The 24600-nt window shown below is 41.0% G+C and overlaps 1 protein-coding gene across 2 annotated transcripts in view; it reads right to left on the bottom strand.

The window, feature by feature from the left end:
• Nucleotides 1-24600, bottom strand: part of Wwc3 (WWC family member 3) — a 109971-nt gene that overhangs the window by 5380 nt on the left and 79991 nt on the right. The window contains exons 9-20 of one of the 2 annotated variants that reach the window (XM_057759384.1): nucleotides 21300-21542; nucleotides 16338-16427; nucleotides 14901-15463; nucleotides 9828-9948; nucleotides 8778-8852; nucleotides 7814-7900; nucleotides 6683-6875; nucleotides 6156-6323; nucleotides 5660-5811; nucleotides 4077-4242; nucleotides 2849-3013; nucleotides 1111-1203 (exon numbers count right to left, since the gene is read on the bottom strand). In XM_057759384.1, coding sequence (XP_057615367.1) covers nucleotides 1111-1203; nucleotides 2849-3013; nucleotides 4077-4242; nucleotides 5660-5811; nucleotides 6156-6323; nucleotides 6683-6875; nucleotides 7814-7900; nucleotides 8778-8852; nucleotides 9828-9948; nucleotides 14901-15463; nucleotides 16338-16427; nucleotides 21300-21542 — 2116 coding nt within the window. The remainder of the gene's footprint in view (nucleotides 1-1110; nucleotides 1204-2848; nucleotides 3014-4076; nucleotides 4243-5659; nucleotides 5812-6155; nucleotides 6324-6682; nucleotides 6876-7813; nucleotides 7901-8777; nucleotides 8853-9827; nucleotides 9949-14900; nucleotides 15464-16337; nucleotides 16428-21299; nucleotides 21543-24600) is intronic. The other variant, XM_057759385.1, reaches the window with a different exon arrangement.

Here is a 24600-nt window from a genome sequence, read left to right as displayed (position 1 = left end):
AATGTGCATTTTCTTTGGTTTTTATATTTCATTTTTGACTTACATCTGAAAAGTACAACTGGCAACACACAAAAGTGATGTAATGTTTAAGACAGAGGGGAAATACTAAATACACAAAAGCAGGAAAGTCTGGTGTTTCTGGCATCCAAAGGGTCAAGGTCAAGAGAACATAGGACAGTAACAAAGAATGACTCAGTTCACAATGTTCACGCTGCTGCTGTTCAGACACAACTTTGCAGCCCAATCATATGCTTTCTTAGATTTCTCAATCTGAAACTAATCTGTATACCAACATCACATGGGAATCTTGGATTTTTAAAAATATTGATTCCAAAGGATGCTTGCCCAGAAAAGACAGGGACTTACCTAGTACCTTACAAACTATAACTTTTAAAGCTGGCATGGTAGAAAGAGAAGAAAAAAACCTTGGCAAGTAAAAGCAATGAAAGCTATAGGACAGTTCTTTGTAGAAGCATGCTGTATGCTGAGAAACTCAGGTCTAGAGGTTAAAGAGATGCTAAATGTTGAGCACCATGTACTGCTCTTGTAAAGAACCTGAATTGAGTTCCCAGTACCCATGCCAGAAGGCTTACAAACTGCCTATAACTCAGTCTCCAGGGGATCAGGCACCCTTCCCAGGATTCCACAGCATGTGCACTCACTTATGCACATATTCCCACCCGTGACATATTCCCACATACATACACATACACATAATTAAAAGTAAAAATAAATCATAAAAAGAAGCCCAAATTTGCCAACCCTATATATCATTTTCTGTCAAAAATGAAAAATAACATCATGTAGAAATGATTATTCATTTAGTGAACTAAGAAAATAATGATCACAAGTGATATAGAATCATCAAGAAATGTTAATAGCATTATGCCACTATTACATTTTATAAAGAAGTTACAAAGAAATAAAAATATTGTCATTTAATTAATGTGGCTTTAACCATTTGCTAAAATAATACATTTATAAAGAGGATTATAAAAGCTATGGAGAAACCCTGTCTCGGAAAATAAAAAAAAAAATAAAATAATAAAGAGGATTATACAAATAAAACAGAGTGGATATAGATTCCATATTAGTTTCTGTAGCACACACCTGTTTGTAGCGAAGGGTTCGCCTTTCCAAAGTATTTCGAACAAAGTGGGACTTCCTGGGCAGTGTTGAACTGTCACTGTCACTACGATAAAGCTGCACCAAAAAGAATGATATTCAGAAACAAGTTATGAGACATTTTCTATTCATTAGCTGTGTATTCCAAATGGGATTCTTTTTTTTTAAACTTCTCCCAGGCATTTAAAACTCTGGACCTAGAGAAGAGTTAAGGGAAAACAAAGACAAAACCCAAACCAAATGAAGCAAACAAAACTGCCAACCTGGTCTTCTTTCATGCTTGTCAACTTAACCACATGGACTTTCTACACTGATCAGATCAACCATACTTCTGTGCTATCCATACCAACTACAATTTGATATTAGGTAAGATGCTTATAAAAGCAGGTACTGTCTTCAGTATGTTTCACTGTTTAGCAATCATTCACATTTGCTTTTTATTTCTGGTTTTAGTAAAATGGCTTTCTGGAAAAAGAGACTCATTCCTGGTAGAAGGGCAAGCCAACATTCACCAAGCCCTGCTGTGTGAGTCAAGGGAAAGGTGTGGTTTCAAAGAGGGAAATAAAGACTACTTCTTTATGGGAGCCCCTACGGATCTCATGTAGTAATGGATCAATGGCTGTCTGTGTGAGTGCCCAAGTTTTGCCTTCCCAGTTTTATTTTTTTGTACCAGTTTACAGCAGATATTCAGGAAACGCAGTGGCAGAGAAGCTTACTTGCCCTGTGGTCATACCAACATGCATATAAACAGCAAGGCTTCTAACACCATCACCAATAAATACAGTCTTTTTAATGCAGGGAACAGAGCTCAACCAAGCAGCTGTCAGTCTTCCTCTAAGCAGCAAACTCTGCCCCACTACCACCCAATTGCCAAAAAGCACCCGAATCGGTTTCCTGGTGGTTCTGCCAGAGCAGAGGCTACAAATAGACCATGAGGATGGTATTTAGATGAGTATGTCCAATGACCTCTATGAGCATCATGACCATTTTCCCTTAAAAACCCTTTCACTATCCAGATCAATGGTGTTATTGTCATCCTGGTCCTGCCTATTCAGCTCAAACTAACTGTACTCCTTTCAATGACTACAGTAGCTTGGACCACCTACCTGCTGGTTCTCAATCCATGTACACATCAGAACTTCAAAAGTTCTAATTCTTATGTCCCACCTGTGTCAGTGACAAGTGTCTAGGAGTAGGACCTGGGTGTCAGTATTTAGTAAAGCCTTCCAATGTGATTTGACTGCATATATCCACCATTCCCGAAAGTATAATGAATTGGAATGCACTCCTTAGAGCCTACAGGCTTCAAATTCTGGTACCTTGCTGCTCAGCCACTCAACCATGCTTCAGAACTTCTAAGGAACATGTTAGTACAACCTACAGATCTCTATGCAACTCAAGACTGTTCCCATTCTGACTTGCTGGTTTTGAGGCTGATGTCACAACATTTACCTTGCCTCTATGAGATGGAACACATAGAATAGTGAAAATCTGTGGGAGGTACAATTCAGAGGAAACCCAGAAATCAACAGGCTCAGAGCCAGGTGGCAAGCTGAGTTCCTAGCACTCAAGTTTATCTCCAATCATATATGGTGTTCATTCATTCATTGGTATGTCTTGTGAGAATACGCATGTCTTTTAGCAGAAATAGTAAAAATGAGAACTTGACAAAGAGAATGAAGAAGAAAATGTTGCAGACAAGGGTAGATGAAATTCAACTCACCCTGCAAACATACTGGCTTCTTGCTCCTGGTGAGAAGGTCTGTGAGCGCACAATGGTGCTGCTGCGGACGAAGGGAGATCCTCGGGCACGGCGGCTAAGCCTTTCCTTGTGAACACTCACTGGTTCCTCTAGCAAAAGGTCTTCTGTGGTGGTCTCTTTGTCAACCTAGGTAGTAGTCTTTCTGTTACTCCCATAATACAAATGATACATTTAGTGTGAACAACCTCCTCTCCGAAGGAGAGGCTAGTCTACCTGCCTTTTTAAAACTACCATGCAAAAGTGGCATTGTAAAAAGGCATAGTAGTTTGGTTTCTCACTCCTTACTCCTATTCAACTCTGTTTTTCTATTTTTGGAGACAGAATCTATGTAGCCAAGACTGGTCTGAAACTCACTGCATACTACATGTTGACCTTGAACACATGGCAATCTTGCTGCCTTATCCTGCAAGTGGTATGAGAAAACGAACTACCAGAATGCACTGAAGAAATGCCAGGCTATTTTCCATAGAAATCATACCATTTCACAACCTAATCCTTTCCAAAACATAAATGTAAATAAAGAAAGGGGAAAACATCAACACACCTCCACAGCCACTCATTTGGTAGCCACTTCTCCAGGTTATAAGCAGTAGAAGAGCAGCAATTCCTGGAAGCCTGGTCTAAAACACCTGTTCTAATCTGCTTCACCCAAGGGGAGGGTTCATACTGCTGTTTCAGGCACCTTGGTGGTAGCATGTTCAGAATATTTATCTGAATAGTTAGGGTAATAGCATTTAAATGAGGTATAGATACAATGTCAATTGCTCAAAACATATTTGTCCCTGAAGATGGAAAGGGATCACCACAGAATGGTGTAAAAAGCTCCCCTTTTATGTTACAGCTCTCTTTTCCTTATAATCTATGGGTGATGAACATTTATGTAAGACCTACTGTGCCCACGTTAAGTTCTTACAGATCTTAGGCAATGCTACTGTTCAGCATTTAGTAATACAGAGCCCTTGCTTAGCTATTGTCTTCAAATGCCACACATTTCCATTGCTATTAGTGAGTACATGTTCTACTCCTACATGTAAGTATGTCAATCTAGCTTCCTACAGTGCACTCACCTCTCTTCTACTCTGTCCCTCACACTTTCCATAATAAGTATTGGGACATACCCCCCTCTCCTTCTAGGACCGACCAGGTACTGTACATACATTCAAAGGTCCTTTTGACACTTTCTACTTACCTTTAGAGGCAGGAGTTGGAGTTTCTCAGGGTTGTAAGAATCTACCTGGCCAGTAAACACATGCCCATGGATGGAGTCCACACCAGTGTAACAGGAGTCTGGGTAGTTGGGGCTGGTCTGGGTGCAGTTGCTACAGCCACTATCAACTGAGTCAGCCTGCCAACTCCTAAAGGTAAACATTGCAATAGCCCATGAAAAGTTCATCAGAGCTGATGATGCCTTTCATAGATGTCTGAAGAGCAGAGCAGCAGAAAGAGCAAAGAAAACCTGTTTCTGTTCAGTGACTAAAGACCACTGCTATTCTCATAAAGTAGGACTATTTCTGGTCTCTAAGGAAGACAGTACTTATATTTCTCTATCACCCAAATGGAGTCACTTAAGGTACCAAAATCTCTAGCAGAAAATTCCCTCAAATGTGCTGTTTAGCCATTAACAGAATACGTTATTCTTTTGCCAGATGCTCCAAAAGCACATTTCTGTCTAAACTAAATTCAGGAAAAATCAGGTGAAGAAACTGAACTTCACAAAGACAATATTCTTCATGGAAATCTGTGGAAGGAATTTAATATGCAAATGGCTCCATAGAGGATCAGTCAAGCCACTTCACCAGAGGTGCTCATTCACCTGAACTATTCATCCATTTCTCACAGTCCTTTACAGTCGAGGAGTCACTAACAGGCCACTTCAAGCAGTAACAGAAAGAGAAGTTGCCTGGTTATGTAATAATATGCTTCCATGAGGAGTGTGTCCAGAAGAGGAAAGTTCACAGAGGCAAAATGAATTTGTGTTAGAACAGGGTCAGAGGGAAGGAGCAATGCAGATGACTGATAATGGAGGTGGTGGATGGTATTTTCATTTTATGACATTTTTCTCCATAGCTGAGTTTGGTTAAAAAAAACATGGCATACTGAAGTTATACCTCAAATTAGTGAATTGCACACTGCAAATTGCAGATAAATGAAATCTCTATAAGGTGGGTTATAACAATAACAATGGAAGTGTAGCTCAGTGGTATAATACCTGCCCACTGCCCAGCATGTACAAAGCCTTAGGTTTAATTCTCAGTACCCTAAAAGAAATGAAACATAGAACAAAAAGCTTAAAGAACTTTGAGTCAGGGATAGTGGCATATGCCTATAAGCCTAGCACTCAGAAGGCTTTAGCAAGAGAACTCCAAAGCCACTTTGGGCTAAATACTAAAAACCCATTTCCAAAAACCAAAAGGGGGAGGAACTTTGTTATCATTAGTCTCAGCAGAGGGGAGTCCTAAAGAGAAATCCTGGAATTAAAGGAAGAGGACTGAGCACAAAGCTCTGGGTATTTCTCCAGTTCAGATCACCAGGAAATTCCCCACCAGAATCTGGCTCCTGAGCAATGGTATGGTAGCATCACCCAGAACATTCTAGAGAGGCAAAGAGGAGAAACACAACTTGCATCTATAAACACTCCCCTGAGAGCCATGTTGACTGGCACTGGGAAGACTAACCTGTCTGCAAGAACTTCATTTCACCTCCCTAAGGTACTGACAGAAAGAGTTCTGCCTCTTACTGTGGCCTTAGAAGGGCAGGGGACTATTCACTCACCTCTCAGATACAGCCTCTCCCTGCTCTTCCTTGCGCTCCATCTCCAGAATCTCCTCCTCAGTATATTCCAGCTTTACACGCTCCTCTGCAAGCTCTTTCTCCACAGCTCGTAGCTGTGCTGTGGTTCTGGCCAGCAGCACTGTCACTGCATCCTGAAGAAGGAAAGGATGCTTCAGAGAACCAGATAATCTCTTGGCCACACAGAAGAACAAACCCCACCATTCACAGCAACATACTGTTCACCTTGTGCCTACAGCTCTATGTCCACAAATTAGTACAAATCATAAACATGTTTGCATTAAAAATTTGTTTTCAGAAAGTGGCCTTGTGTATGACCATGTTCCCATCTGATTCCTTCCCTTGAAATTCCTTCAATGATAACACATGCTGACTTTTAGTCTATAAGGAAACTTCTTAGAAATGAATACCTGGAGCAAAGCCAGTCTCAAAGTCAAGAAAACAGTCATAATTGGCTCCTTGAGCCAGGGCCATGTACCGTCTTTCCGGAGCTTGCCTGCGTGGTGTCCCGTGTGGTACTCTCCATAACTCGCACAGGTTCTTTTGGCCTAGGAGGCTCAGGGCTGGCAAAGACCTGTACAGGATACCAGCGCAGCTGCATGTCGCTTGAATTGTCACAGTCGGCCAAGTTTATCTGAGCAATTCCCTGCATGGGTGTTAAAAATAAAATCCAGAACCAGTCTTTTATGATGTTATTTCATAACTGTGGTCCCTTAATATAGAAAATTTGACTGCCAGAACCCACACAGTAGAAGGAGAATGAAAATGTTCCTCTGACCCCCACATATGCACTGTGCCACGCACGTCCTCACTCCTACTTGCCTCACCCCCATACAATGTATATACAAAACATAAATGAGGAAGAATAAAAAGAAATGACAGATGAAATTAGGAACAAAGAAGTGATGGAGGGAGAAAGAAAAGAAGATGAAGGAAAAAAGGGAAAGGAAAAAAGGGGAAGAAGAGCACCATAAAAACCAGCAGAAGCTTTGCTGCTACACATACCAGCAATTCTTCCTGTAGCTGAGGATTCACTGAACACACGTATAGCTGCAGTGATTTCAGTGTCAACATGCTGGAATGCACAGGGATTCTGAACACTTCATTAAACACCAGTGGAGCTTGGAATTCCAGAGACTTGGAACAGTAAGTGTTGGGAGTGCCAGAGTCGAGTGGGGGCAAGTAGACGCGGATGTGGCTGGGGACAGAGGGGAGGAAACATGTTGGTAGGCAGCATGGACTAATATGCACACTTGTTGGTATGACACCAGTGGTGTGGTTCCCAACATCCATGTCCAACTCTGTAGATTGGATGGAAAATGCCTGACTGGCCAAGATAAGACTGGGGGCTGTGAGGTTCTGCTGGACACTTTGCTTCAGCAGGAGCTCTTTTGCTCTTTCCTCACAGTTCTAGCATTCACAGACATAAAGCCTGTTTCCTGTGCTTTCTACCCACAGCCTGGAACTTGGCACATAGTTAAGAGGGCTGAAGTATTTGTGACCACTGCTGTGTGTATCACCAAGTGAACTGAATCCCATTGTGGATCCCCACGTTTACAAAGCTAGTTCACAAGGAATGGATGGGGATGAGTACCTTAGGTTTGAATGGCCCATTATTGGCAGCCCCCACCTTAGTGAGACCCTCCACAAGTACCCACCTAGGGACAGAGAGCACGGAGAAGCAGAAATTCTACACTGAGACTAAGATCACCAGCAGACTGCCAAATGGTCCTAATTCCCATTTCCTGTTACTGTCCTTAGCCAAGGGTTGCCAAAATCTTGTCTCAGGCCTCTTGATACAAATCATGGGATCACAGAGTGGAATGGGTTTGTATCTTCACCACTCAGCCCTTTGAGAACATGGTAATCTTCAATATTACTAGTGGCAGCAAGACCACACCAAATGCCTCAACTAATCAACTACGCTCATGTGTATATATATATATATTTTTTTTTCCTTTGTACTTTACACAGATGTTTCCAACTGTTTTGCTCAAATTCAGGCTCCCAAACTGCTTTCCTCTCCCTAGTCTGCCAAGCAGAATAGGCAAAGAGTTACTTCAATGCAGAGGAATGCCAAAGGAAGGTCATCACTAGCAATACACAGCCTCCAGGTCTCCAATACCAGGAACTTACATTTTGCAGTCTTCCTTCATCACCGGCCCAGCAAGGTTCCTCAGTTGCAGCACATGCACAAGGAGATATTCATTTGTACTGTCATGCCTAGAAAATAAAACTCATGTTCATGGATTACAAATTCCCCATGGAGGAAATGACCCTGTGATTCAACTGCAACAGTGGCCACAGACTGAAGGACACTTTACCCTATCCTATCCCCAAGGGACATTGGTGCTATCTGGAAGTATTTATTATTATCAAAAGTGCAAAGGGAGAGTCAAGTGGATGGATGTCAAGGACATAATTGAATACCCTACAGTGTAAAAGATGGGAAACCATAGCAAAGAATGGCCCAATTCTAAATGTCAACAGTTTTAGCACTAAAACCTGGAACACAATGACAAGAATGGACAATCCAAAACTACAGAAACCTGAACATCCTTCTCTGCCAGCATAAAAAATCATGGCACCTGCTTTTGTTGAAACTGTAAATTAGGGCCATTGTTACAGACCACTGGATGACCTACCTATTCTGGGGATAACCTGATATCTGTACTTCTAGCAACACACTGTCAACTTCTAGCATAAATGTGGAAAATATACCTCCAAGGTCTTGAGTGTGATGAAACTTTGAGCATCCCACCTTTCTGACTTCTAACTTAAGTTAACAGTCCTCAGTTGTAGTATCAGCGATGAAAGAGTAATGCAGCCACTTTTCTCTGTCCCTCCTTCATTCTACCCTAGTCAACTCATCTGAGACTAAAGTAAGACTTGACCTAACAAGAATGGGGAAGCAACATCTGGGTCATGGGGTCCCTCCCCCCCTTCACCTGACCATAGAAATGAGAACCATGATGAAGCAGGTCCCCATTTACAGGGCATCTTTAAGGCTAAAAGGTGACTGGGAATATCAAAGGTGACTGAAGACCACAAAAGTGGGCCCTGTACCACAGGGCATCTTGAAGTTGGCTTCTATACTCACAGATATCCCACATAGATCTGAGGCTCATTGTTTCCATTTGTGTCTCCCAAAGCAGTCTCTTCAGAATCTTCATTTCTGAACATAATGGTAAATTCATCAGGTTTATTCCAAAAGGACTGAGCATTATAGATATGTATACTTTCTCTCATGCTCAGGGTGTCCTTTACTAAGAAAAGCTTTATCAAACTGTGACTCATTAAGGGGCTCAAAGGGCATGGCTGGTACTCCAGGATCATCATGTGTTATCTCACGGGTACCTGCCCACACACTTCTTTATTTCTCCCTTGGTTTAAGAAAAGGAATTATTTATTTTTATTTTTATGTAATAAGTATTTTCCTGAGCATAAATATATGAACTGTGGACATGTAGGGGCCATGAAGGCCAGAAGAAAGCATTGGAACCCTGGAAATGAAATAACAGATGGTTGTGAGCTGCTACGTAGGTACTGGGAACTGAACTCAGATCCTTATGAATTGACATAAGAGTGTCAATTGCTCTTAACCACCCAGCCATCTCTCCAGCTTACTTCTCTGTTTTTAGACAGGGTCTTGCTATCATGAGCCAGGTTGGCCCAGAACTCACTAGCCCAAGGTTGCCTCAAAATTGTGGCAATTTTTCCTATCTCAGCCTCTATAATGCTTGAAATTATAGGTATGACCTGCAACAACAGGTGTCTTGTTTCGTACTTGTATTTTTGTTTTGTTTTGTTTTTTTTCCACCACAGGGGGCTCCCTATTGCTGAAGAACTAAAGGAGGAAGAAAGAGAGGAACTTCATTGCTAGGAATGAAGGTCCCTTGCATGTAATGCTCTTTTTCAGCTTTACTGGCCAGGACCAGGGAAAAAACCCACTCAAGAACAACACAATAAGAACCAGCCTCCAAATGGTACAAAAGCCAGAGGCATTTCCCCAACCTCGCAAAGACTAAAGGAGGCAGAAACACGTGCATTGTGCTGTAAACAAAGTTCCATATAGATCCTTTGTGTGCATACCAGTAATGCTCTGACAAGTGTACTTAAAGATGAGGAAACAAGGTGGTCGTCTCCTAACCTTTTAGTTAAAGGTTCAAACACCCCACTGTCACTGGCAAGAGAGTAATCTGACAGGCATGCAGAAACACGGCGTGCTCTCCTCTCCAACCTCTTGGCACTATCTTCCCGGAGGGTCACTGCTGCAAACAAGGGACACACCTGGGTCAGGAGGTGATAGTATAGGAGGCCAGGAGAACATCTATGGTAGAGTGCTGAAAAGTCAGTAAGTGCTCCAGAGACAAGCCACGACATGTGCATGCAGATAGACACTGTGCATGTTTGTAATATTCAAAACAAAAACCAAAACCAAAGCAATAGACTTCCTCCTTTTTTTAAGGCAGAGACTCACTATGAAACCCTGACTTTAAACTTGAGATATTTTTTATTCTCCTGCATGCTGGGATTATAGTATACAGCATTACAGCTGGCACTGGCATCTTCTTTAAGAAGTTTCTTAACTGTCTAGAAATACATGTGGACTCTTACATCTTGTATTTTCCCTTTGATGATGATCACATATGATGTAAAGTGACAGAAATGGGAATTCCCTAAAAGAGTCTTGGAGGGAAAAGCTAAAAGGAGGGGATAGAGGTAGCAGAGGTTTGGAGGAGATGCGGAGAAAGAGGATCACAAAACACACTTTGTTCAAATATATTATAATGGCATATAATATATTATGTGCTGATTGATTAAAAAGTAACAATATTTCAAAAAAGAACAAAGACTCACAAGAACAGCAGTTACAGTGAGTTGTTATTTTTCACTTTCCTTCTTTACGCTCTTTGGTATTTTCCACATTTTACAAAATAAACCTATTTGATATTGCTTTTATGATCACCTTTTAAAACTTATCTAAATATATCCTAACAGAATTCAATGATTTTCTAAACAAAGACACCAATTCATCCTTTGAAAACAGTCTTGGATACCTGTGACTTTCACAGGGACCAACATATCTCTGTTGATCTCACGGTAGCAGCCTCCCTAGCCACCCTGGGCCACACTTGCTTCTGGAAGAGCTTTCCTAGATCAGAATGCTATCATTCCTGAGTATTTGATTTTTATCTTTATATCTACTTTTAAGAGCCAAACATAATCACTGACACTTTCTTACCTATTTTACCCTTTTCTTTGACTTAAGTGGGTTTCCCTTTAAAAAAAAAAATGATACAAACACACTCAACCTTTTTTATGTTACATGTGGTTATATATGTAGGAGCCTATGTTTTACAGGGGACATACTTTGTTAAAATACAGAATACATATTATGTCCCAAGTTAAGCACTGCTATGCTGCCACTTGCTAATAATATAGGTATCTCAGTTGTCTCTTTGCTTTTCATTGGCTAACCAAGTTCCATAAACTGAAAACGACACTCTGAACTGAAGGAAAGAATGAATCCAGTGACAACCCAGCTCTTTTTAACCAAATTATTAGCACATCAACTAAACCCAAACACATTAAGCAGATAACTGGAAACAAAAACTGGCCTTCCATTTGTTTGGAATACCAACCATGAGGGTAAGCTGCTTCTACTATGATCAGCCAAGGACAGAAGCAGGCTCTATCTTGAAGTAGCTGAAGGCATAAAACTCTCAAATTGTAACCAGAACTCCAAAGTCCTGGTCTTGTCTTCATCCCAGTCCCATGAAATGATCCCAGCCCTGTGTGCATGTGGAACCTTCTGGTATCTGAGACCCTACACAGCAGATCTCTGTAAGTAAAGCCAATACCTGTTTCCACTCACTCCTCTGACACCCACCAGGGATGCTTCCTCCATCCACCTTGAAATCCCTTCAAAGAAACAGCGCTAGGTAACAATCCTCTCACTTTTATAGTCCTACCCCACAGTACAACGCTAAGCAAAATAGTTCTCTCCTCATTACAATAACAGTCCATTCAGAGAGGAGGGAGACTGACTGCTCAAAGTCACTGAACTCACAGAGCAACAGAGAGTAACTTCACTGGGTTCCCTGAGTGAAAAAAGACACAGCAACTTCCACACTACATACTCACAACTCTAGGATTTCAAGACAGACTTAGGAAACAGAAAAAAACAGTACCAATGAAACAGGGACTAGAAAGAAGTCTTCTACCCACTCATTTGAAAACAAAAACAAAACAAACATACAAAAACCACACGGCTCTTTCCTCATTAAAGATAGACAGACACTAACACCAAGGAACATAATAAACACTGCTTCATAGAAAGGGGAAAAAACTGAAAATCATATCATAGCCAAAGCTGCCCACTGACATATTAAAATAATGAATGCTATTAAATTCTGGAGAAAAAAAATACATGTAGGAAATAAATATTGAAATCTTTTAGAAAAGTTCTTACATGATTATTATGAATAATAACAGTGAAATAATAATGATAATGACAGTCAATAAGCTGCCACCCCCAGCCATCCTAAGCATGATGTTCCTGCAAAAGTTGTGCCCGCAGCCTGAGCAACAAAGACGGACATGGAGAAATACCAAGGCCACTTACAGTAAATGTTTCTGTGGAACAGCATGAGAAGAGATAAAAAAATCAGAGTGAAAACTATAAGGTTCCAGCTAATAATTTTAAACAGGGCATGTATAATAAAATAATAATAAAATAAACTGAGCAAACTCAAAAGAATTTTGTGGACATTGTTAGCATATTCTAACCAGTAGGTAAAAACAGGAAAGTATTTCAAAATCAGGATGCATTTAACTTTAAAAATCCAGGAAAGACAAACTGTAGCAAAAATGTAAAAAATGTTCCAAATTACAGCCTACCCTTCTGTTGTGCCACCTGCCCATCTGACTGCCTTAAGGCATAAGGGGAAATCACTGCCTTCTAGCTTGGGCAATTTAGATTTTTATCTTAGTAAAATTTTATCTTACTAAAACTTGCCTGAAGCCAAACTTAGATTTTACAGAGCAAGGCTGAAAATTGAAGGGAAATGCATTACCCTAAGCATCACCAGATGATAGAGTGAGGGGAATCTGATAAGCATGCTTGAATGCTATGACAACTCTAGAATGCAGAGTTGCCAAATCACACAGGAAGGCAAGGAGTTTCCATGTGTTGAGGCTTGACATCAGTTTACCTGCTCTGGATCCTGGGAGCATCTAGCAGGACCCAGGAACTGATTCTGTCAATTATTTCAAATTCCTAAGGACACAAGTTAATGACAGTGTCATCCAAGAATCTAACACCAGGTGGCAGTCTCTAAATGTAGATGAAGCAAAACCCTCCCAGTCTAAATTGTTGATCAAAAAACTAAAAAAAATCAAGATTAATTCAGCTCAGGAATTAATTCAACTCTTCCCCTTCCAAACCCGTCTTTTCCCTGACTCAGAGAGCCCTCATGCAGACTTTCTTCACAACCAAATATTCTTGAAATTCAGCCTTTAAAGAGAACTTAGAAGAAGGAAGAGTAGAGAGAAAGATGAGTTTATTCGAGGCATATGTAGAATTCTATCATAATTTCATTTCTGTTGAAAGGAATAAATATGGAGTGATGACCCTGTAATTGTAAGAAGAACGAAAGGAATAAAGGTTACCTGAATGGGCATACAAGTATGTTTGCAAATGTAGGATAAGGTACCAAAATAATAGAGAACTCAAAGGCCAAGAGGCAACCCATAACATAATGATATCCAGATAAACACGTAAATGCTAGCAGACTGCTATATAAGGTAAAGATCAATGGATATTTCTATCAATCTATCAGTTCATCTATCTCTTAGATAACAAAACTGTGGCAAATGGAAGAAACCATAAAGATCACCTTGTTTAAGGGCAAGAAATGTGGGACAATTCAAGGAAGGTCACAGAACTAGAAGTCAACATGACAGGGAACAGAAACTTGGCCTGCAGACTGCTTGTTTGAAGCTGTTTCTACTACGTTACTTCTGTATTCCAGTTTTATTTGTGACCTTATTTATGTTGGACAGACAGCCAATAGAAAATGTCTCAGGATTCTCAGCCTCCACACTACTGACATCTTGGGCTAAATCATTTTTGTTGTTGTAGGGGCTGTACTATGTATTATAGGAGGTTTAGTAACCTCCCTAGCCTCAATCCACTAGGTACCAAAAGTAAGCCCTTGGCTCAGTTGGGAGGACTAGTGTTTCCCTAGACTTTGCCAAATTTCCCTTAGGGCAGGGAAGAACGACCCACCATGCTATTAATTATCTATTGCTAGCCTAAATTGAATGTCTAGAATATTTTTGCTGTGTAAATGAAAGTTGACTATATGGGTTGAACCTCAGGTACAGGAACCCTTGTTCTTGGGGTTACGTTACAATTGTCAATAGTTTCTCAAACAACATTGCCGTATCCATAAGGAGTTGAACTAACACAACTGAGTAGATAAAGAGTCCTACTATATAGTCTGGTGGTCTTCCATCTGGAGAACAACAGAGAAATGATTGGGTGCTAACTGGAATGGCTTCTGAAATGGCACAATCAGAATTAGTTCCACTTTTGATAGAAATAAACTTAAAAACAAGGGCATGTGGCGAAAGAAAAGTCAAAGTGACAGAAGAAGTAGATATTTCTACTAGAATGCAATCAGATGCAAATTTACATGCTGGTCTGAGGAGAGCATACACAGAAAGTTTCATTTTAACACATGCCCTGCTGAGTGCACTGAGGTTATTTGTCTTTGAATATGAATGCCTATGAATAAGACTATGTAGATCTTTTTTTTTTTTTTAAACAATCTTTTCTTTTTTTTTTAAATATTTATTTATTTATTATGTATACAATATTCTGCCTCCATGTATGCCTGAAGGCCAGAAGAGGGCACCAGACCTCTTTACAGATGGTTGTGAGCCACCATGTGGTTGCTGGGAATTGAACTCAGGACCTTTGGAAGAGCAGGCAATGCTCTTAACCACTGAGCCATCTCTCCAGCCCGACTATGTAGATCTTAAAGTTACTTTTCAACAATTAAGTAAATTCCATAAATGAGCTGACTACAACTGCATCAAGCTCAATCTTTGCTGACACACACAGGAAAGATTAGTGAAGATCTGGACTCTTTTTAGCCCTATCAATATAATAAAATAATAGCTCACCAGCAACTCGAAAGTCATCACCACTTACTTCCACTAGCGGGAGCCACAAGTTGAGGTCCCCGCTCACGGGGTCCTTCCCCATCCACAGGGACTGAATGTGGCTGAAGTGTCACAGTTCCCTGCAAATCTTCATCTCCTAGAGTAGAGGCCTGTGACCGCAGTCTGTCCAGTGTTCCCAGGCCTGGCACCTCAAAGCTGTCAGTCATCTGTGCCAAAGGGGAGTCTCTCGAAGCTGGGAGGAAAGGTGTGTCTAAGGGAGAGCTGGGGGGTGACAGAGAGGACAAGGAGGAGCGAGAGGACAGTGAGGCCAGAGACTGTGGTGTATCCAAGGACCTCCTCTGCTTGTGGAAGCCCAAGTGACTCTGTGGGTCTGTGAAGGGGACATCACGTCCCAGGGAATCAAAGGGGATCAGATCAAAGCGCAGAAGCTGGCCACACTCAGCATCAGCCTTCTCATACTGCGGGAGGCCGTAGATGTCCGTGAAGCTGATGGAGCTGAGGGAGCCACGACTGGAGGCCAGAGAACCCCTGCTGGAGGCCAGGGACCCACGGCTGCTCCCAGAGGACACAGTCAGGGTGCTGGCAGATAGGCTGAAATGAAAGAGCCATGGTCTCAGAAAAACACACTCTGTTTCCACTACCCACCACATGGTACCTGGGCTGTAGCCTCAGGGAAGAACAGAACAACAGGAATGCGGTTCTAAGCTTGAGAGAAACTGAGTGGAGTTTGTTTCTTATCTCTTTTGAATGAAACTCAATACACAATAGTAGACTCCTTCCTGAGTTGGAGGAGTAACTGATAATGTCATTTATACAAAGTCCTTCACATGCTGCTTCATAATACAGTAAGAGCTTGACAAGGGGAGATGCCATTATGCATCCATTTACAAAAAGCTCCACAACAAAAACATGCATAGATGAATGCTTTTGAAGTTGCTAATTATACAGTCCTTTAATACACTTGAATTCATAATTGAAACTATATCATCCTGCCTCAGCCTTCCACATGATAGAATTATAGGCATGTGCAAACATACTTTGGTCAGACTTACTTATACTGAAACCAAATTTGGTTCTCCTCATTTTATCTGAGTTGTATGTTAGCAAGTTATGTACAAAAAAATACCTACTTTTCTACTCTGTTAAATCCCTCTTTTTTTTTTTTTTGGTTTTTCAAGACAAGGTAACTCTGTGGTTTTGGAGCCTGTCCTGGAACTAGCTCTTGTAGACCAGGCTGGTCTCAAACTCACAGAGATCCGCCTGCCTCTGCCTCCCGAGTGCTGGGATTAAAGGCGTGCACCACCACCGCCCGGCTGTTAAATCCCTCTTCAAGTTCCAATTACTACCAGCAGAAAAGCAAAGTTAAAATAAACTATGAAGTTCATGCACATGCCACTGTAATATAATACATGTCTCTATAATAAAATAATTATTAGGCATTCATTTCCCTTCAAAAGTAGTTTACCTCTTTAACTGGGATTGGAGATATGATGTTAAACGTGTAGCTTCTTCCAGCTGCATAAGCAGACAATTTCTTTTTTCTTGAAGTAGAATCCTATAGACATAAAAATAGTTATTTGGTGGTCTGATAGGAAAGTAGTTCAATGATACATTTGCCCAGCACGCTTATGGACCTGGATTCCATCCTCATCACCATATGAAGAAGAGGTAGAGGCAAAGGAGAGCAGGGAGGAAGGGAAAGAGAGGAGTAAGGTAAAAGGGAGAGGAACAGATGCAGGAGAAATTCAACTATAAATGCCCCATAAATAATTCAGGTTGGAATGATTAAGTGAATTCTATAGGCATACAGTATAAATGACAACATAATAAAACATTTTGTCTTACTTGGAAAAATACATTCCTAAAACTCTACGTTGGGCTAAAATACTGTAGATACTTGATATATACATGGTTAGAGCAAATGGATGAAAGGGAAAGTAAGTTAGTCTATGGATGGATGAAGACATGAACTTGTGAACAGGTGAGTGGACAAGTGGGAGAGCAGGTGGATGGACAGGTGAGTGAGTGTGTGAATGGTGGTTAAGGTGAGTGAAAGATGACAGGGTAAATGGGTAGAAGAATAGACAGACTAATGGGACTCTACAAGCTTGGCTCAAGTACACAGCATGCATTAATTTGATGGGATTCCTTATAGCAAATTCAACTCCTTCATCCTAGGCCCTCTTAGGCAAAAACCATGCAAAGTTTCATTGATATTATAGTGAAACATGTCCTATAACATTTTACACCAATTCAAACATTTTCATAACTGGAGTCATTCATTACACTACACTTTTTAAAACTGAATAACATACATTAAATCCAATGACTTCAAAGCATGGTCCATAGATCCTAGGGGAATCCCTGACAGCCTGTCAGAGGTCCTAAAATATCCCTTCTTCACTATATATCTGTGAGCATAAAAGATCTTCATGTGTTCACCACACATACAGGCCAAATGCTCTAGCAGCTGCCTTCTAGAAAGCCAGATGCTTAAAAAGTTTATTACAAAAATGTTAAAGTACTATTGTCTCTTTTCCTTACTTCAAAAACATTATCAGCCATAAAATTTTTATTTCTATTAAGGATTGTTTATCAAATAATAATGTCAAACTAATTTCTAAATCATTAATTACTGACAGGTAAAAAACCAGTATGAGCTCTTTGGGAGTCCTTAGTAGTATTAACAATGGATGTAGAGTCTGGATCCAACAACTTGAGAAGAGCTACAATACACTCTTTTTAATGTAACAGTTTTAAGATTCTACTTACCTATAATTTTGAAGGAAATGTCTTATTATTTTTTCAAAGAAAACTTTAGCAACAGAATGCCCTCTTGGGTTAACTATTTTAACATGGTATTTAGGAGTTTTTTATTAGTGCATAAAAAAGAACAATGCTTTAACACTTGGAATTATGTCACACCTTATTTCCTGTCGGTCATTTGATTCTATCCCATTTAACAGATGAGGAAACACTCATGGAATGAAAGAAACTTGCCTAAGTTATGTAAGTTCAAAGCTTGGTCATCAGCCTGAACCAACAAGCAGGGCAATTTACCAGACCCCAGTGTTTCTACTTCCTGGTATTCTTATTCAGTTGTTAATATATGACAAGAAAGGGAGGAGGCATGTTTTCATCACAAAATATTTCCCAAATTTGGGGTCATGCTTAAATTCCTACCTAACACGTAGCAATGGAAAAGGCACCGAACTTTCATCTGTAGTTTCTTTCCCAGAAAATAGAGAAAAAGTAGAAGAAAGAGAGTTTCAATATGTTCCCTCACTGAACTTTCTAACTGTAACTCTTCATGAATGACCTTGGAGTTGAGACAGGCAAAGATAGGGTCCTGGTCATTTAGGTACCCCAACTTGGCAAGAAGAAGCTATTTGTTCTGCCTCCGCTTTGGGTCTAAACATACAGATTGTGCTACGAGAAAGCTCTTACCATGTGATCTCACACTTAAATTGGTGGGAAGTGACACTAAGAAATGTGCCCAGCATCCACTTGGCAGAACCTGTTAACAGCTGCAGGAACCCTTTGGGGCATTTGCGCTCATCTCATACTCAGCAGCTGATACAAAGTGCAAAGGGGAGAGACACTTATCACACATGTATGTTCTCCTTTAACCAAGGTCATTTTGTAGCAGATTAGGAAATTCACTTGTATATAGTCTGCTCATATTGATGGCGCTTGATGCAGAACTGACTACCGAAGTTGGCCCCACAGGAGACCACAAGCTACAAGAAAATTAGTCCAGCTTTGTTGTCTCATCTCTTGGTCCCAATCATTGGAGCTAACTTTGTCCCCAGAGAGTTCTGTAGATGTGTACCCTGTGCCCACAGCACTGGCAAGTATTGAACCTCACATGGGAAGGAAAGTCATAGTCAAGGGTGTGCAGGTAGAGGTTCTGAGGAGGCAGGCTCTATTTGTAGTTCAAATCCACCCTGCTGAACTGAGACCAACAAGAACTCTAGGCACTCCTATCCAGAATATATAAAAGAAAATACCAAGCTTGAAGAGAAGCTAATGTTTATCTAAGAAAACACAGAAGCCCAAGAGTACAAAAGAAAAATAAAATCAGTAGCATTGTGCCGTTTGAGATTCAGACTCAGTTCTAGGTTTGGAGTAAGATGGTAGGATAGGCTGTCATCTCAGGCAAATTAAAATTCATTCTACTCATTACTAGGCTAAGCTGAACTCTCCAAACCCTACCTCTTCCTTCCAATGTTGGCATGAGCTCTGAGCTCCAAGTACCTCCAGACCACCACTCATTTAGGCCACCTAAAGATTAACAACGAGCATCCAAATATCAAGATTGTTAGGCAATATGAAGAACAGTCAGAAGTCACAGTGAATGTGGGCGTAGCAGTGCATGCCTTTAAACTCAGCATTCAGAGGCAGGTGGATAGGTGGATCTCTATGATTTTGAGATCATCCTGGTGTATATAGGGAATATACATATATATATATATATATATATATATATATATATATATATATGAGAGAGAGAGAGACCCCATCTCAAAACAGACAAAAATAAAATAAAAAGGAAGCCACAATGAAATCATCACTAAATGTATCTGCACAGGTCAATTAATTCTGATTACTTAAACTCTTATGACTATGTAGACAATGCTCTGAAAGGTACAATTTAGGGTCAGGTCAATATACTGAATTGGAGCAAGCCAGTATATTAACAAAGGGTGGGGGGTCCCCAAAGCTCGGCAGATAGCCACAGATAAACCACTGACAGCTGTTAAATGTGGAAAGCAGATCCAACCTTCATCACACTCCACAATCGCAGGCAGCAAATGGAAACCAGGAGACGTGGCACATGATGAAAGGCTGAACAACTTGGCGTCTGAGAATACAAAGACACAAGCTTCACGTGTCTTGTGCTTAAAAGAGTCTCAAGAGTAACTGAAGAGGGGTACATTCAGAAATGAACTCACAAAAGGCTGCCGACTTCCTACTGCAAAAGAAAGAGCTGGCTTCCCTGGCTAGAAATCAAAGTTGGAGATAAAAGCAATAGGGAGACACCCACAATGCTACAGGGTCCCCAGGCAACAGAGGCTCCCTGTTCTAGAGCTGGAACACCACCTGTGCCCCCTTGATATACTGCAGTTGCCTCCTATCCTGAAGAGGTATTGCTCTGCAAACACAGGCAGAAGCCCCAGGCAACTGCACCAGAAGGGGAACAGTATAAATGGTGCTTGTTAAATGGTGCTTGTTCTTCTTCCTTCTCTATCGCTGTCCTCCACTATTTCTTTATATTTGTTTCCTTTTCTCTGGAGAAAAGAAGTCATTCTGTAGTGCACTATCAAACTCTGAAACTCGTTATGTACCCCAAGCAGGTCTCAAACTCAAGACATTATCCCACCTCTAAGTGCTGGGATTACAGGTGTGAACCATTACACCTGGTTTTCATGTCCCAGTTTTGAGTTGGAGCCAGGAACCTTGGAAAGCATCTGGTACCTCTCATAGCACAGAAGGCACATGATTCTACTTCTCACATATTCTCTAAGGAAACATACCAGTCAGTCACTGTTCTCAGGAAAAAATGGAACATCTCTTATCTGGGAGTACCAAATCTGAATGTAGAATCTCAGGCTATTTTGTCATCTAAGTATGATGTAGATTTAGAATTTTGAAGCATTTAGGATTTTAGATTTTCATATTAGAAATTCATAGAAGTGCATCTACAAAAATATTGAAACATTAAAGAACAAAACCAAACCTCCAGCCCCAAGAGGAGGCATATGCCCAAGATCCCAGGACCTAGGTGGTAGAGGCTGAAGAATCGGTAATGCAAGGCTAACCTTATCTACACAGCAAGTTGTAGGCCAAAATGGGTACATAAGACCTTGTCTCAAGCAATGAAAGAAAAAAAGGAACAAAGGAAGGAAGGGAAGGAAGGAGGAAATGAATGAAGAGAGAAAAGAAGAAAAGAAAGAAGAATGAAGAGAGGAGAGAAAGGATTCTACGGGCTGTAGCTTGATGATTAAAGAGTTAGCTTACCATGCAAAAATAATAAAATAAAAATAAAATCCTCTAGGGCCAGTGAGATAGTTCAGCAGGTAAAAAGGCCTCTGCTGCCAAACTTGGTGACCTGGGTTCAATCCCCAGGACCCACATTACAGAAGAACCGAGTGCAGCCAGTTGTCCTGGATCTTTACACTGGTACTGTGGCACACACATTCATTCATATACACACATATACAAAATAAATAAAAATGTAATAAAGTTTTTAAATTAAATAAAATATACCAAAATTGGAAACATTTCTGGGGTCAAGCATTTTACACAAGGACTGTTCAACCTGTTATCAATTAAGAACATCCTCAAATCATATACAAGCCATCCGTTTAGTGTTCATTTCTACAAGTGTTATCCTCTGCCCCCCAAATCCTGGAAAGCCACATACCTTTCTGTGGCACCCTGTGCAGATGTGGCCCGAGCACGTTGGATCTCCTCCTCCAGGCGCCTCCTTTCTTCTTCCAGTCGGGCCACATCTTCTGCCGACCTTCGCTGCTGAATAATGAGCTGCAGCTCCTGCAGCAGGGCCTCCTTTTCTTTGATGAGCTGCAGCCGGTCCCTGTCAGCCTCAGCCATGCCCGGCCATGACTCGTTAGCCAACTGAGCCAGCTGTTGTTGAATATTGGAGACTCTGAGACAGAGAGGGGCAGAAAGAGATAGGAATGAATGAAGCGAAAACCTTATGTGAACTTATTTTCTTCACCATCGCTGACTCCGTAAACTCACTTGATTAAATAAATGGTGACATAATGGCTCTGACCTTCAACTTAATAGCCTTTGGAAATGAGGGGTCATGAAAGCACTGCAGAAATCCTTTGTAATCTCTCCTCATCTGCGCTGTGAGGTGACAATTATTACATTGTACTTATTTTTTAAAAAATTGAAAATAAGGCTAGCAGCCCTCAACATGGCAACACTCTGTGTTTCCTACATGATACCATCCCAGAGAGGAAGGAAGCTGCTCACGTCTCCTTTTCCCACTACCATCAGTATCCAAACTTTCATCCAAGAGATGCCCCTGCCTTTCTGCCCCTTTGTCCAGGGGTCAGCACTAACAGACACATTGGGAAAGTAGCTGGATGAAAATGCATCCATCAGGAATGTTTCAGAAAAGAAAAGCTCTGGGGCCCCAGGCTCCACATCTGTTTCTGCCTGCCCCAGAGCGTGCCCTTGGCCAGGTGGGATTGAAAAGTGCCTTAAGGAGGGGGCAAATACTCAACAAAAGCTGAGTGCTTGAACATTTCCCTCGCCCTAAATTTCCAAGTGCTTGCCTGGCAAACAGATTTCGTCTCTTGTGCCCTGAAGTGGTGTTGAATTCAGATTAAATAAAATAGACATGGCTCGTGTTTTGAAAACATACTTAAAAGTGTGAGCAGTATGTTTTAGATAAGAATTCTTTAAGAAAAGAAAAAACTAAAAATGCCAGACCCAATGTGAACCCAGTGCTGTGGAGTATGAAGTTTGGCACGCGTGCCTAAAAAGGAAATCCAAAGACTTCATTGAGATGACAGAAATCTGCAAGAACATGTAAGTGTCAGGCACCACACAGCCTAAGGCAGTGATTATAAAAGTGGAGCCTCAGGACTGGCGCCTCAGGATCACCTGGGAGCAGTTAGAAAGGCAACCATCAGGCCCAAGTCCAGATCTACTGACTCCTACGCCATGAGGCTCTGGGCTCTTCTGCTCACTCAAGTCGAACAACCAGGACTCTCAGAGCTTCCTCCTCTGCAGCTCCGCCCAGTCTGGAAGGTGCTAACTGACCTTTAGGGAGTTACATCAGGCACCAGCAGGATGTTGTTCTTCACCAAAATGGGAATGGCAGAGACAGGGCCGGAGCACGCATAACACTGCCTACCTCCTGTGCCCAGGGCACATGGCACTAACCGTGTCTGGCTTCTTGCCTGTTGGGTGCAGCCCTCAGAATCTTTCTCAAACCTGAGCTCCATGTACATGTCACCATTGTCTGGAGTTACCACATGCATTAAATAAATTGTGGCCCAGCCATGTGCCAAATTAGGCTCCGTCTGATCTAGATATATGCACAGGGACTCATAAGTCTGGAGAATTGGACAGAACTCTGTGTCCAGGTACAGAACCAACCTGAAACTCATGGTCCCAGAAAGAAAAGGGTCTACAGGCTAAAACCTAAATGTATGCATTTATTCAAGCCCAATTCTCCAGAAAGGTAAAAAAAATCTACTTGTACATAAGTAGCTTTATTAGATAAGCTGTTTTCTAACTTAAAACTAATATCCTGAAAATGTACCAGAAAAATGAGGCCAAATCATGTCACTGAAAATAGTAATGCTAGAAGCAACTAAGCAGGGCTGAAGTATTCATTCACCTATGTCTAATTAGTGGAATTAAAAATTTATGGCTGTAATATATTACTGAAGCCCAAGGAAAGCACACTTTGTGAAGGACCATAAATAATCCAGTAGAAAATTAGACATTGTATCCAGTAAAATTTCTAGAACATTCTACTAAAAACTAAAACAAAGGTAAAGAATAAATATAAAAGACTTGAAGACTAATGAGAAAATCTGGCTATGTCCTCACAGCAAATTTTTATTTCAGTTTAACTACTTATTAAGAAAGCCTATCTAAGCTAAGCTAAAACTAGCCACATATGTCACACTTATGATACAGACATATTCTCAAAAGCATTCCTTTTGAGTTCTTCTATAGAGGGTTTTTTTTTTTGTCCTGTGGTGTGTGTGTGTGTTTGTGTGCGTTTGTGTGTGTGTTACTGGAGCCATCTCCTAGACAGCATACATGCTAAGTAGTCACTTATCACTAAGGTATATACCACTCCACCCCAACCTGAGCAGTCTGAATTCCCTATGGGTTTAAATACAAAGAGAACAAGACTCCATTGAGACTGGGAGCTCTATGCTAACCGATTTCTACAAGGATTCAAAACTTGCTGAGGGTGGCAAAAGATCCAGTTCTAGATAATTCTAGCTGTCTTAGAAAAATCTCAAGGGAATCACACTATCTAGAAAAATCAATGAGCAGAAAAGCTTAATTATTGGAGGGAAGAGAAGTACAGGAAAATTTTTCAAAGAGCCTGCTCATCTCAAGCATAACGAAACAGTAGAACAGTCAACGTTAAGCCATGTACTATAACTTTCCATAACTTATGGAAAATAAAAATGTGCTAGGAAGCGCCAACCTCTCCAGCAGAAACAAGATCCGGATGAGGATGATTTCTTGCAACCCATCTGGTAAAGTTGTTTGGGTCATGCTGAAAACTAGGAAAGTATTTCCATGCTTAAGCACGTTGCTTTGCTAATTCTGACTTAACAACAATGAAGATGCTTGTAAGCTGCTTTTCAAGATACCTCAGAATCTAGAATACTGACATGTTGAAAAAGGCAAGCTCCTTCTTTGTGACCACACTCTGGATAGGGACTTCTGAGCTTCCTTCAACCAGGTCAAAAGAGGCACATCTGTCTGTGGTCTGTCTCTTTTAGAAGCCAAAAGCACTAGAAGGAAGGATTCCCCCAACAACAGACCGCTAGCACAGTTGCCTGGCCTTTCCATATCATGCCTTATCATGCCTTGTGCTTTGGGCTAAGGTCCCGGAAACAGGAGGCTTCCATGAGGAAGCTGATTTCCTGCCTGAGGCAAAACACAGATTGCCAGGGTCTGTGCACCTTCTTCTAGATCCATGCTAAATAGCTGAT

The sequence above is a fragment of the Chionomys nivalis genome, chromosome X (genome assembly GCF_950005125.1).
Source record: "Chionomys nivalis chromosome X, mChiNiv1.1, whole genome shotgun sequence".
NCBI lineage: Eukaryota > Metazoa > Chordata > Mammalia > Rodentia > Cricetidae > Chionomys > Chionomys nivalis.
This window is presented reverse-complemented; position numbering and strand designations above follow the sequence as displayed.